The following is a 14343-nucleotide window of genomic DNA, read 5'->3' on the forward strand; positions in this document are numbered from 1 at the left end:
TCACTTCAACTTGAATTTCTCGAATGCTAGACAACGCCGGCTTAGGCCGGGCCTGCTCCCGCCCCGGTGTATGAAATACAACATAAAAGGCGGGAGAAGGGGTTTTATCGCCGCCGTCCCCCTGAGGTACCGACCGCCCTCCCCGCCCAGCCGCGCGCTTCCCGCCACCACGTGACGACGACGCCCCTCACGTGACCAACGCCGCCTGGCTAGTCCTCTTTCGGGTCGGCCCGCGGGCGTGGTGCTTCCGGATCCGGTGCCGCTCGTCCCATCATGGCGGCGCCCAGGGAGGCGCCGCAGCGGCGGCCCTTCGGGAGGCGCTTCCTCACCGACCCCACCCGCCTCTTCCAGCACAACGCCTGGTGAGGGCGGCTGCCGCCTCCTCACCCCCTCGGTGCCCGCTGCGGATCCCCGGCGGTTCGCTGCTCCGCCGCGGAGAGGCCTGGGGAGCTGGCCGAGGCGCTCCGGGGCCCTGCTGCTCTGTAGTGCCTCTCCGCGCCCGGCCGTAGGGCTTGGGGTGGGCTGGGGGGGGCTGGTCCTCGCCTCCCCGGCCTGCCGGTGGTCGGTGGCGAGGCGCTGTGTAATGCGGCTTTCGGTTAGCCCCGAGCTGCCCCCCTCCGCTCCGCTCCGCGGGGTCCCGGCTGCGGGCACTGAGCGCCCGGGGGAGCGGGCCGCGGGGGGACTGTGGGCGTGGGGCTGGTGGCCAAGCAGCGCAGGGGGCCTGGGCGGGGGGCTCGCACCCCAGGTGCCGGCGTGGCAGGGGGTGTCGGGAGGACCCGGAGGTGCGGGAGGGCCCTGCCCCGCTCGGCCGGTGCTTGGGGGTGCTAATCCCGGGGCTCCCTGAGGCGTCCTCGCCCCCTCCCGAAGCAGTCGGGATTCCTCAGGCTCCCTTGGTGTTTCAGGGGAATGCATTGCTTTACTTTGTAGCAATTGCTTCATTGCTATAGTTAATAAAGTTAAAGTATCTGCTCTCAGAAATCTCTATACCTATTCAGTCTGTGTACATTAGTGACTAATGTATAAATTGAACACAGAACAAGGATCATTTTGTCTGCTGTCACGCGATGCTGTAATAGTGTGAGAACGTGCTAGGGGTTAGCTTGGAACAGGTGGTCGTTTATTGTTTTAAGATATGTTATGCACCCAAGTTCTTGAGTCCGCTGGGAACTGAAGGTGTTTTGCATTTTTGAAATAAACATGTCCACTTTTGGTCTCTGGCTGCTATACCCTGTTAAGAATTGGGTGTGTTTAGTTTGTAATAAAGTAATATGTGCTTGCATCAGCTTGTCAGTCATTTTGGGACTATGCTATATCAAAGGTATGTTACAAAAGCATATCCTCAACAGCATTTCCCTGCAGAAACTCAGAGTAATCTAGTTTTTTACAGTCTTGACGTCTGTCAAGGCTGTTTTGTGAGTTAATATCAAAAGACTAATTCCTCCTGAGGCCAGAATAGGGTTTCTTGATCCTTGTAGTCTGCTTTTCATTCACGTTTTAATGAAAAAAGGTCAAGTGAATCACTTTAATCACAACTATGTATGCACAATTAAGTTTCTAATAGGTTCTTAATGCTTTAAAGCTTCCTGCATATTTTTATCATAATTGGATTTAATGCTAATATAACACTTTATCTTCCAAATAACCTTACTGCCTTTTTTGTTTTAACTTGAGAAAGAAGATACCATTTTCTAAGGCAGCTACATCAAACTGCCCATGTTGATGACCTGCTTGAGTGAACGCACGCAAGTGCTACCTGTCTGTCACCTGTGCAGGAAGAAGCACATTCCACCATGTGAGAATGTCAGCTCCTCTCTAAGGAGGCCTATTTTTGCTGAGTACCCTCGTGGTTTTATAGTAAGGATTTATTTCCTCTAAACTTGGCCGATCATCTAACAGGGAAAAGGGTTAGGGGACAGAGTTGATGTCTCTGGGATCTCTTCTAGTTACATCTTTTGTAATGCCATGTGTGCAGTTCATTCAGAACCGGGAGCCGTATGTGCCAATAGCTGTTGTACTGCTGCTGAGCTAGAATTAGAGATCAGCTCCAGAGCTGTCAATTTGGAGAGCTGTCTAGACCTTTCTCTTTTCTCTCTGTCTTTGCCCTACCATTCTCAGCTGAGTAGTTCATCTTATTTTTTACAACAGGGATAATGTGGAGTGGTCAGAAGAGCAGGAAGCCAGTGCCAGGAGTAAAGTTCAAGAGAACAGCTCACAGCTATTGCCGCAAGATAAACAAGGTACTTTTGGATACTGTTGTAATGCTGAGTCTTAACTTGTTCATACAAGAGCAGAACAGCCTGGCCAGAGCTGCATATGCATCATTATTTATTTCTGCCTTCCCCTCATCTCCCGAATCATTCAAAATACATTACCCGGTGGTTGATAATGAAAAATGGAGGAGAAATCTCTGTTCTTAACTGACTCTGTGACTTTTCCACCTTCTCCAGACACTCGTCCTGCAACAGCAATGATCTTGGCTGGGAGGAGTCATCTTGTGTTGAGCTTCTTTGTTCATGTTGTGTATGTTTAAACACTTGTTAGTATTCCTGCCAACAAACTTATTTCAGTGTAGAGCAACAGCCTCATTTAGTCTTATTTCCTCTGCTTGCTTTTGCTCTCTAAAGCTTAACTTCTAACAGGCAAGCTTTTGTTTGCTTGTGTGCTGTAGAGCTGCCCCTAATGCAAGCTTGGTTTTTCTCTTAAGAGGGTCTAATGAAGTAGTGTCCATACTCACCTCTGCCAAACAGAAAGATAATGATTAAATCAGAAGCAAAGAAAAATTATTTTACCCTGATGGAAGTGTTTATCATCGGAGAGGCAGAAAAGAGATTCCTAAGTTTTTATTTCCTCAAACTTGGCTTAAAGGATATTTATACATCCAAAATGCAAAGCTTACCTGAATCTGACTCAAGCTAAAGGTGCACAGCTCTAGTCAGGTAACATGGTTGAAGCTGTTCTGAGGTGTTTAATATTGCGCCTTTCCTCCACACCTGTTAGATATCATCCAGTCCCTTAAATGGTGGTGAAATGGCTTCCTGTTCTCTGGTATGATAAAAGACTTTTTTGATTATGATCTTGTTATATCCTGCTGAGTTCTAGGATGGATCTGCTCTTTTTGTTCAAATTAAATTGGGTGTGTCATCTGTAGGGCGATGCTGAACGCTATTGGAGCTATTGAGACACTTCCCATATAGCTTCCAGTTGTGTTCACAATAGCAAATTTAATTATACCAAAGAGCAACTCTCCTAATTCCTTGGATTCCCAGAAGTATCCAGCAGTTTCTATTGTGATACCCATTGTGTTGAGTTCATTTTAAAATCTGGTTAACATTAATGGATGCTGTCTGTCATGCTTTGAGAACCTATATACAACGATGAAATTGTGGAGCAATTTACTGTTAGAGCAGTTTGTCAGGTCTTCATGATGTATTTCCCAGACTGAACAATGGAGGCCGGTCACATTTTGATGGTTGCTATTCAGTGGGAAGCGTGTGGAGACAATGGGATGGCTGAAACGTAGGGAAGCCAGCCCAGCCAAATGCGCCTGAAGGGTCTAGTATTTTGAGAGTCAGTCTTGTCCAGGCAGGAGAACAAAGGCAGGCTATTGGTCATTATGGCTGTATTATTCTGTGGACTTCTTGGGGCTGTCAGAATTTGTTCCGAAGAAGGAGGGAAGTTCTATGGGGTATGTCGAAGATGTGTCTCCCGGCTGGGAACAAAGAAAGAAGTGAAAGAGTTTCTTGGTTTCCTTTTGAGGCTCCATAATTAGCCCCCATGCAATTCAGGGGGTCCCTGGTTCTCTTCCTGTCTTTTGTGAACAGTTACTTTTGTTTGCACTTCTGCAACGTGAAAGGGTGAGTATGGGCTTGGCTTTGGGGGTGTCCTTATAAAGACAAGCAGAAAAGTCAAGGGTCCTTATCAGGAAGGTCTCTGGAGGAATCTGGCTCGCAGGCCGATATCCCTGTGAGCTAATACTGCCCCAAGGATCTTGAAGCAAGTGTTATGTGAACATTTCTGGCACCCTGCCGGAAGTCAGGGTGACAAATTAATATGCTCTTTTTTGTTCTAAATCTGTTTCTTGCATGATCTTTGTCAGCTGGCCCTTGATTTCTTGTATTTATATTGTTACTGATCCTTTATTCCAGTGCTTTGAAAACACTAGGCTATGAGGTAAATGAGCTTTAAATAAAGCTTCCATACCTGTGGGTTGGAGCATATCAGCTGTTCAATAGCATCCAACAGAATTCACAATAATTTAACACAGGAAGAGCACAAGGTCCTGGTCAGCGTTATACTGTGGCAAAAATGTGGGTAATCCAGAACCAGGGCTGGAATTTTGGCCCGGCACCTCAGGTGAGGCAATCCCAGTCAGACTGTCATGGGATTGTTAGGGGCCAGCAGGAATCAGGACTTTATATTTTTGTTAGGTGAAAGAGCATTTCCAGCCCAGCAGCCTTGCATATCCCTACCAGTACATGGAAGAAGTGACAGTTCAGGAAGGAGTGCGCCAGGGTATGAATCAGTAACGCTTCTTCCCCTGACAGCAGCAGTCATTGAGTTCTCCTGTGCAAACAGCAGACTGACTTGACCCTGCTTACTTGGAGCTATGGTGAGATCATGGCGCAAACTTACTGCTGTCGTCTAATATCAGACATTAGAATTTCTTTTGGCTTGGGGTTTAAGGACAAGGCTTCTTAGAGGAGAAAATCCTTGTAGTTGAGGTAAAGAGATTATTTTTATGTATAGCTGTTTGTGCTTCAGGGATGGATCCTACTAAAAATATACATATGACCGACTTCTGGTTCTTTGTTAAAGCCATTTTTGTCTATATATGGCTGAGGCTACATGTTTTTCCAGGTGGTTTTAGTTCATTTTACTATCTCCCTTCAGATACAGGGGTAAGGGTAAGCATATAAGCATATGTGTGTAAGCATACAACATACTCGTATGCTTTTCAGAAAGACTAATAAATAAACTGCAGTTCAGATAATAATACTAATCTCCGATTTTAAGATGCCTGCTTTCTCTCTTAACCCTACTCTTAGTAGATGTTAGAGAGAGGTTATCCATCCTCCCATACAGTCGTCACCTTTAATTGTGGGAGAATCATTTGCATTCAGTAATGCACTTGTTGCTGTTTGAAGATGGCTACGGAGTTGCATGTTATTGAAATGCAGTTGGGATCTCTGGCTGTGGATGTTAATGCCTCTAGGTGATCACAAGCATGGGATGCTATAATTAGCTCTTATTTCCCAGGACAGAGAACTCATCACACTGATGAGAATTCAGGAAGCCAGCTGGATTCATAACTTCCCATGGAAAAAATAGTTCCCCTACGGCTGTACTTGATCTGAAATCTGTGAAGGTGTGTGGAAATAATTCTGTGGGTGACTCGAATTTCATTAGATCATGGCTATGTAAGAGTTCTTCCAGCTTTCTGTAATATTCATCTTGCTACTGGAATGTATCCATTTGGTGTGAAAATAATGCTTGCTGCTAAAGTTGATTCTTATCATCTTCAGTCTATCCACCTTAGCTCTCTGCTATTACTATAATGACAGTGGTCGCTTCTGTTGATTCCCCTCTGTTGTTTTCCTTTCATAACGTGTGATGCTCTGACATGCACAGAGCTATGGAAAACAAAGTGCTGTAGACTGGACTCTAGGAATACTTGTGTAAAACGTGCTGTCCTGTAATCTTGGGAGTATTGTGCAAATGCTAATTGAGCTTTCTGCCAAGCCTGCATAGTTGACTGATCTTTCTGTCTCTCCGTCTGAAAAAAGGGGTAGCGTGTTGGGCAGGAGCTCTTCAGCTGCAGGCAGACGTCAGAGGATTCCTGAGAAAGTTGTAAGGGCTTGTCACATAGTGTCATGAGGCTCCAAATGAATTGTTCCAGTGAACTGAACAAGTTAGAGATGGAAGTAAAACCTGGATTTCTTCATTCCAGTCTCCTTCAAAGAGGTCTTTTCTGTTGCCAGCTTCCTTTAAATCCTATCAGGAGACAGATAGTTTCCCTTTCTTTTCCATTTTTTAGTCCTAACAAAGTGACTGCAAAAAGGCAGGCTGTTTATGTGAGTTGGCACAATTTAAATAAAGGTGATTTTCAATCAATAACCTTACTTACTAAAGCAGATTGCTGAATAGATGTCTGCAGCGATCCCTCACTCTCTGAACTGATTAAACTCTGAGACCTTCAGACCTGACTGCTGGTGACGTTTTTGTTTGTGTTCACAGAGGAATATGAGGTGAATGCTAAGAGGTACTGGGATGACTTTTATAAAATCCACGAAAATGGCTTCTTCAAGGACAGGCACTGGCTATTCACTGAATTTCCTGAGCTGGCACCTAACAGGAAGCCAAGTCAAAATGGGGATTCTGTGCATGAATTTAGTAACGAAGAAGAATCCAGCAATGAAGGGCTGGGAAGCTGTGAAAATGGACATTGTTCATTGGAAACTCGGGCAGAGAATCAGTTAAACCTGATAAAAAGCACACCTCAGGTCTGCACAGAGGAGCTGGCTACACAGAAGCATAGTGAGCTGAACCAAAGTGATGGAGATTATCCAGGATCATCTGCATCTTACCGTATATTAGAGGTAATACCTGTAAAACAGAGCACCACACATCAGACAGTCCCTGTATCAGTGTTAGCGTGACTGGAACATAAAAATATGTGTCACTGGTGAACAGCAAGTGAATGGGATGATTGTCTTTAGTCAGTAAAATGCAAAAAACAGAGGGCAGCTTAGAACTGACTTAAATCTGTTGGGATTCTTTTGGTTCAGACTGTGAATTGGCAGAGCACAAACACCATAAGAAGCTTCCAAGTCTAAAAGACAAACTATTACTATCAGATGTTGAAACAAGCATTTAAAAGTAATCTTTTGAAGAAGCTGCTTGTTTTACTTGTCTGTATAAAGCTTTAGCTTGTTATTTATGTTTTGCATGTTTGTGCTGACTCTTGTTTGCCTTAGGAGGTGTGAAACAAAACAGTGAAACCAAGAATGTAAAGATGTCAAAAAACCAAATGGTTTGTTCCTTTTGGCCCATGAAATAACGGGGAATCTCAGACTGATACAGGGTTTGTCCCAGAAAAGTCTGCAGAACTTCCAAATATTAGACGCCTGACAGCTGATAATGACCTTTGCTCTGCCAGCTCTGGTTTGTTCACTGTAGATGCCACTGTTTTTGTTGAATGCTTCATGTTCTATGGAAGTTCCACCTTTCCAGGGGGAGTCAATATGAACCGTCCTTTCAATTTCTTTTATTTAATCTGAGGCTTTGAGACTTTCTCAGACTCTGATGTTCTTGGGTCATTGTGGCTTTCCTGTCTCACCCGAGTACTTTCGGTAATATCTGTCACTGCAAGCCAGCAGTGGTATTTTCTGCTCAGTCTGTTTCGATTTTACCGATTCCTTAAACATTCAGAGGCAAATTCCCCCAAATCAGTTGTGTGAGCCATCTTCTCTTTAAATGGGAACAAGTAGAAGGAATAATAAGGCAGAATCGTTGTAGGCCTAGATGTAACTTGAGGAAGAGCCCTCTAGTGAAGGAAACTCTGAAACAGCAGGATGTAATTACAGTAAAGCAAACTTCTTTCTCCATTGCTCTGATTTTCTCTGGAACTGCATGCAACAAACCCGTAGCCTTTGCCAATGCTTCGGTGACTCATACTGGTTGTTATGCTTGGGATTCCAGCAATAAGTTTTCAAAAGAGTAACAATATATAGCTTGTTGGTAAGATTTCTGCGAGAAATGGCTTAATGGTTTCCTACAAATGCTTGCATGTAAGCCTGCTCCTCAGAGCTGAACGTATTCAGATCTTGCAGTGCGACTTAGAAGTGGTCACTGCTGTGCTCGGTTGTTACTCGTGAGTTGCGCTTTGTTCCATGGCTGTAGAGAGATGATCTGAAATTCACTGCACGGGACATGCTGGAGAAATTATTTTCACTATTGTACGTCTACTTTGTGTGTGCAGGTTGGCTGTGGTGCTGGAAATACAGTCTTCCCGATTTTACAAACCAACAAGTAAGTAGTTCTCAGTAGGTTTTTACCTGCATGATATACCAGCCTCTGAAAAACAACTGGAAAAGTGTTGCATGTGGTCTTAGTTTAGACAATCTCAGAGAAAGGCCAGATGCCAATGGTACCTTTGCCATCTGCAACTTCAAATGATTATGTTTTGCGCTTAGAAATCTTTGGTCTTAGAATGCAACCAGCGAAACATGGTGCGAGTTTACATGTCTCATTCTGAAAGCACTTTCATACAGGCCTTAGCGCCTCTCCTTTTCCGGAAGGAAAAGTAAGCAGTCAGATCCATATGAGAACACCTGAGGCACAAAGGAGCAGCATGATCCACCAGATTTTGCACAAGGCATTATTGACAGAGATAGACTAAAGCCCAGAATTTCTGGCTCCCAATTCTGTGTTCTGTGCATTTGAGACACTTCTGAATTCCTGCAGAGCACCTTTATATGAGTGATGATAGTTTCTTTTATTTATTTCAGCGACCCAGGCCTTTTTGTTTATTGCTGTGATTTTTCTACAACAGCCGTGGATCTTGTCCAGGTAAACTCAGTGGTGACTTACGAAGGTAGGAAATTCATGGTGCCAATTGCACATTAACACAAATACATCACAGCTGCCACTGGCTGTCTAGCTGTGTTGGCAGCTTTCTTTTTTTAGCTAGCCCTGATGCTGACCCTTGTACTGGTAAATCAGGAAATCGAGCCATCAAAGATTGTAGAAATGAGGGAAGTCGGAGTTCTCAAAATGTGACATTGGCAGCAGAGAAGTCAGCCGGACTTTCTTTCCCCTGTAGTTGGCAGTACTTTTCTAAATCCAGTGCTCTTTCAGTTGAGTAACTGCTGAACCTTTAAAACATTCAGGCTATATTTTAACAGGAACTGAAGCTGGGTTTGGTTTGTGCGTGTGTTACTGTCACGGCAGTTCTGTGAACATGGTCTGATTGCTTCTGCACAGACAGCTAAGGAGGGATACTGTTGTCTGTGGAGCAGGAGGCTGGGATTTAATCAAAGGACAAATACTGCTAACAAATTTCAGGTCAGAACAGGACTGAGAATATATGAGGTATCAAATGTAATCAGTCGCTTCGTGAGCTGAGACGGGGAGCACAGCAGCAGAGGCAGCATGCCATTTCATCCTCTTATCTGACACAAGCCCTGTTTATAGAGGCTACTGCAGTCTGTAGGAGCAGCTTTAGAAAAATATACAACTTCTTTCAGAAGTCTAAATATGATTTTTAAGAGCACAACTTTAGGCAGCCAGGTTTCATGTTTGGGGTATAGGGAGTAGTCTGCTCGTAGTTGAAATGAATATTGATTTCAGTGATGCCGAGAGGGGCCCCAACACTCTCCTTTGCAAAGATTTCCAGTTAAACAGCATAAACCCCTCGCTTCTCACCACTATTAGCGGAAAATCTGACCTTAAAATTGCAATAATTCCTCGGTCTCGTTTTGGGTGTTTGGCAGGGCTGGTTGTCTGGTAACAAGTCCAAAGCTCTGTGTAAATCTCCCATGTGTATTTATTTCTCATGTTTCACCCCAGTTCCTTGCCTGACCAGGAAACCTATCTGACCCCATCTGCCTCAGTCCAGTGAGGCCGAAACAGATCCCTGGACACACCACTTCATTATGTGAAAGTTAAAACGTCCAGATAATGCTGAGATCAGGGTCTGCTGCTAATGCTCTGATTTCTCTCCCCTTAAATACAGAACAACGTGGAATATGATTCTTCGCGCTGCTTTGCATTTGTCCATGACCTATGCAATGACCAAAGTCCTTTCCCAATGCCAGACGAGAGTCTTGACGTTGTTATTCTTATCTTTGTCCTCTCAGCGATTCTCCCAGAGAAGTAAGTTTTAATAATTCCTTCTGGTTGCAGAAGATAATGCATGTACAACTGGAGTTCTTTAATAGTAGATCTCCTCACATCAAGGGAAATTAAAGTTTGTTCTGTGACTGGTCCACTTTTCCATTAAGCCTCTGAAAATGAAATTCACAGGTACCTTCTGTTGTGACAAATTCTGGTACAGGATAGGTGTGATCTGGAAGTGCTCAATGGCTTTAGGTGACGTCTTGCTGCACTCACAGGTGCTCACCTGTTCTGAATCCCAGCCACACTGAGTACTCAGCACCCACTCGTGGAAAGTATGCTGCTAGATTTTAGGGCTCAAAGGCTAAGTGAATTTCTCCTATGGGAGGTGGCAAGAAGGCAGGGAACGGGTTCAGAAAACAGTTAAGGAAAGTTCTGTGATCTTAGTGTGACAGTGTGTAACAGCCTACACTAGCATCTCTTGTTCCCTTTGGTTTATTTTACAGCATTTTCCAAGTTCACTTATTTTTTGTTTTACAGAAACCAGTGGAGATACTTTTGTAATTCGTAAGAGAGAGCAGTTAATCCACGCTGTGGCAGGATAGGTTATCGTTGCAGAAAAAAAAAGCAGAATCGAGGAGTGTCAGAAATAAGACAGCCAAACAAAATCAACGCACCTAAGGCTGAGAGAGCTCAGAAAAGTGCTAGCTTTTAGTAGCTCTTTATATGAAGTTGAAACATATATAAAACTTTGTACCTTCTTTTTGGAAAGTAGGCTAAGGAAACGAGCATCATTTTGCAGAATGATGAGTACTTGTTTTGTTCTTCCCTCAGGATGCAGTGCATTGTTAACCGTCTGAGTCACCTTCTGAAACCAGGAGGAATGATTTTGTTACGAGATTATGGCCGTTACGATCTGGCCCAGCTTCGGTTTAAGAAAGGTATTTTCTTTTCCCTTGGGGAGTCTTGCCAGTTCACTAATAGATGATGCTTCTCTGGAGTACTGACTGCCCTGTTTAGGAGGTGGCTCATTAATTCCCATTAATAGCAGGTGCTGGGAGAAGTGCCTCTTGCCTTAACGTGCAGTTGGGTGGCAGTTGTTGTTTTTTAAATGATAGCTGGTAACTGTTTAAATCCCTCTCGCCCTCAGGTCAATGTCTGTCTGATAACTTCTATGTGAGAGGTGATGGCACCAGAGTCTACTTCTTCACACAAGGTAGGAGGCTAGAAAACATCCCTCTGACTCTCCTCACCTCTTTTTGTCCCTGTGCCCTCAAGTTTTTCCACTAGCTCTTTCCAGCCTGTCTCTCTTGGAGCAGTGTGAAATGTTAAGCATCTCCCAATTGCACGGGTACCTGGGCTTGTCACTTGCTGATGCGAATATGGCATGGTGAGTTCCTTTGTGGATAATCCTGTTAGAGGAAGACTGGTATGTTGGGTACGCTGGGAGGGGCGGGATTGGACGAGCTCTCATTGAATCTTGTTGCTCCTGGAGGACGGAGTGAGACAGACACCACTTGAAGGGACTTTACTGTTCTCCAGTGAGGAGAGAAGAAGGGCGTGGTTCAGCACAGAGCTGAGGCAGGCTCTCCAGTTCTGCTGCTGCTTGGGGTTGTGTTCTCCCTGCTTATCACCAACTGCACCTCCACTCACTTCCACCGCAGGCCCCTCTGCGTGGTCAGTTTTAGAGCAGCGGCACAACTGCAACAAACTGTTCCCTTCCCCACTGCACAAGTCTTGTTTGTCACAAGAAAATTGATGTTTAATGCGTGTTTGGCAAACGCTTCATGATGGCAAGCATCTGATAAAAGAGCACAAGCTGGGACCTGTTGGCCCTTTTCTACAGAAACTCCATACAAATCACATGCTCCCAGGCTGCAGTTGAACAAGCGCTCTGCTGCTCAGCAGGGCTCCATCTGGCTTTGCCCAGGGCCAGCACGCTGGGACACCGCGATACTTATTTCTTGGTCAGGAATACCTGCCAGTGTAAGTGTTGCAGCCTCGGGGGCTCCTGGTGCTTTGATTGGGCCCCAACAGGGTGTGTTTTTTTTAAGAATTTTTTTCCCAAACTTAACCCTAATGCATCCTGTTCCCCTCCAGCCTATGCAGCACAGATCTCATTGCCACCATTTAAAAGCATAGGTCTGATCCCATTCTTTGCTCTTTCAAACTCTGAAATTCCTCTAGAGGGGGCAGGGAGGGGGAAGGAATGGATCTGTCCCTACTCGCCAGAAGATGCTCCCTTAATCGGTTACCAGAGGCATTACCCGTGTCTGAAACTGCTGCTGTTTTCTCTTTGTCAAGTCTCTCTAATTCTAGTTGTCCTCCAAATAATTCTTTCCTTCCTTGGTAGAAGGTAAACTCAAGGGAAATTAGGGCAGCTGTGATCTTAATCCCCCCATAGCAGAGTAGTTAAGTCCTGTCTGATCTTTGCATTTCCCTGCCAGAGTGAGACCGTGAGTTGCCTCTGGCATACCTTTCAGCATAGTTTAGCCCTCAGTGTGAGCAGGTATCAGTTAAATGAAAGCTATGGCATCGTCAATCTCCTTCTCTCTGCTTCCAGGTGAATTAGATGAACTCTTCACGACAGCTGGGCTGGAGAAAATCCAGAATCTGGTTGATCGGCGATTGCAAGTGAACCGTGGGAAACAAATGACGATGTATCGAGTGTGGATCCAGTGCAAATACCGCAAGCCTGCCGCCCCGCAGCTGTGAGGGAACGGGACATGCTTTTTAGGTTCGAGCCTCTTCATGGCCATGTGCAGTGTCTCCTCCTGGTGAGATGTAGAGTTCAGCGCGCACAGGACCTCAGTGCCTTTTACAGTGCCTAGCATCACTTCAAGTGAGTTTTGCTAAGGACAAATTCTCTAAGAGGAGACCAAGCTGTAATTTAGATGTCTTGCTACTGGTCTGAAGTTTTAAAATTATTTGTGGTTTTAACAACTTAAGAAGTGGTCATCCTGTCTTACAGCAGCTGAGCAAGCTGACTAGTGAGTCACTCTTACTCTGGATTTCCACATGAAACAGAAGGAGAGCTTCAACCTTACATCTGTGTTGTGTACTCTCGTCTTGGGAACAAAAACCATGCAAAGGGTAAATCTGCTCTTCTCTGCAACTGGTCGCTAGCCCTAACGTGAATCCCTTAGCCAGCCTAGCTCACACAGCTCTCTTCTAGTCATTCAGGTTTGTGCAGATCCACAAGATAAAATACATTGATTGAGGGCAGGAACTGAGAGCATGCTAGATTCCCTGTGCCACCTTTCCCGTGGATGCCTCGTGACGTGCAGATAACCTGTGGAGAAAGCAGATTATGCTACCTTGCTCTCGCTGCCCGTGGAAGGATGTTCACCTAGGGAGCTAACACTGTAGCTCAGGTGCTACAAATTCATGTTAGGTAGGCTTCAGGTTTTCAAAGATTTGGGGCTGATACCAGTTTTGGGGCATCTCCAGAGTGCAGAGTATCATGAGCAGCTTGCGGGACCAGGATTTACGCAGAATTACCTTTTTCTGCTTGAAGAGTGAGAAGCTGTTATTGCTGGCTGCAGCCCCCAGGTCACGAACTGCACTGCCCTGTCATGGGGGTGTGCTAAACCCAAGTAGGCAAGACACCTGTCTGTGATAAGAAATCTGAAGAATGTCTACCACGCTAGTTTAATTTCTTAGAGGAAGCCAACTTTGTGGCTTTCTGAAGGCATTTCCCCACAAATATATTTTATCTCAGCTTGTTTTCTTTTGTTATTTTTAGGGTGTGGTACAACAGGTATTAGAATAAATTTTGTGGTAATGCTTTTCAGTGCTGATTTGATTAATATAAATCAGGCTTCCACAGAGACTGGCATGCTTCTGCGTGCCTGATCTGAAGGATTTGGGCCACCGTTAGGTAACTACAGTTTTTTCCTCTTCTGTTATCATGAGTCTTGCTAGTGCCTGCTCTTAAGGGAAAGCCTTGGCTGATATTTCCCACCTTGGTCTAGTTCATGAAGCAGCAAGGTCTATTGTGTGTGCACTGCTGGCTGATGGGCAGTTCTGCTACACGAAGCATGTATGTTTTGTTAGCTAAACACTTGTATTTGTAGCTTACAGTTGCCTAAGAATAACTGTCAACTATAGAGATATGTAGGTTATGAAATAACTCCTGTCTTGAAACAGAAGAGAAAGGGTAAACGGATGAGGAAATGTCATTGCTGTCTTCGGGGAGCCTGCAGGAGTCCTGGAGAGTCAAACCAGGAGGACCCTGATTTGTAAAGCGTTGGAAGGGGCCGTAGTAATTCTCTCTGCTGGGCATGTGGCAGCATGATCAGTTGATAACTTCCACGTTGCTGTGTCACCCTGCAGGCGTTAGTATGTCTGCTACCCAAAGGCTTCCGCGTCAGGACATTTCAGCCCTCCCTGTGGAAAGGTGACCCAGCAAATCTTCACACCACAAAGGCAGGCTGCAATGCTGGGGCAAGGATGGAAACGCACCATTGCTTTTCATATCTATATATATATATTTAGCTCTTTTAAATA

At 45.0% G+C, this 14343-nt stretch overlaps 1 protein-coding gene across 1 annotated transcript; it reads left to right on the forward strand.

The window, feature by feature from the left end:
• The first annotated feature begins 215 nt into the window (after positions 1-215).
• Positions 216-13627, forward strand: METTL2A (methyltransferase 2A, tRNA N3-cytidine). Its single transcript, XM_075117016.1, has 9 exons — positions 216-362; positions 2146-2237; positions 6235-6596; positions 7979-8028; positions 8508-8568; positions 9734-9873; positions 10669-10775; positions 10985-11050; positions 12398-13627. Exons 1-9 carry the CDS (start codon positions 274-276, stop codon positions 12547-12549), a joined length of 1119 nt encoding a protein of 372 aa, XP_074973117.1. The 5' UTR covers positions 216-273; the 3' UTR covers positions 12550-13627.
• The last annotated feature ends 716 nt before the right edge of the window (positions 13628-14343 follow it).

The sequence above is a fragment of the Phalacrocorax aristotelis genome, chromosome 23 (genome assembly GCF_949628215.1).
Source record: "Phalacrocorax aristotelis chromosome 23, bGulAri2.1, whole genome shotgun sequence".
In the NCBI taxonomy this organism is placed as follows: Eukaryota; Metazoa; Chordata; class Aves; order Suliformes; family Phalacrocoracidae; genus Phalacrocorax; species Phalacrocorax aristotelis.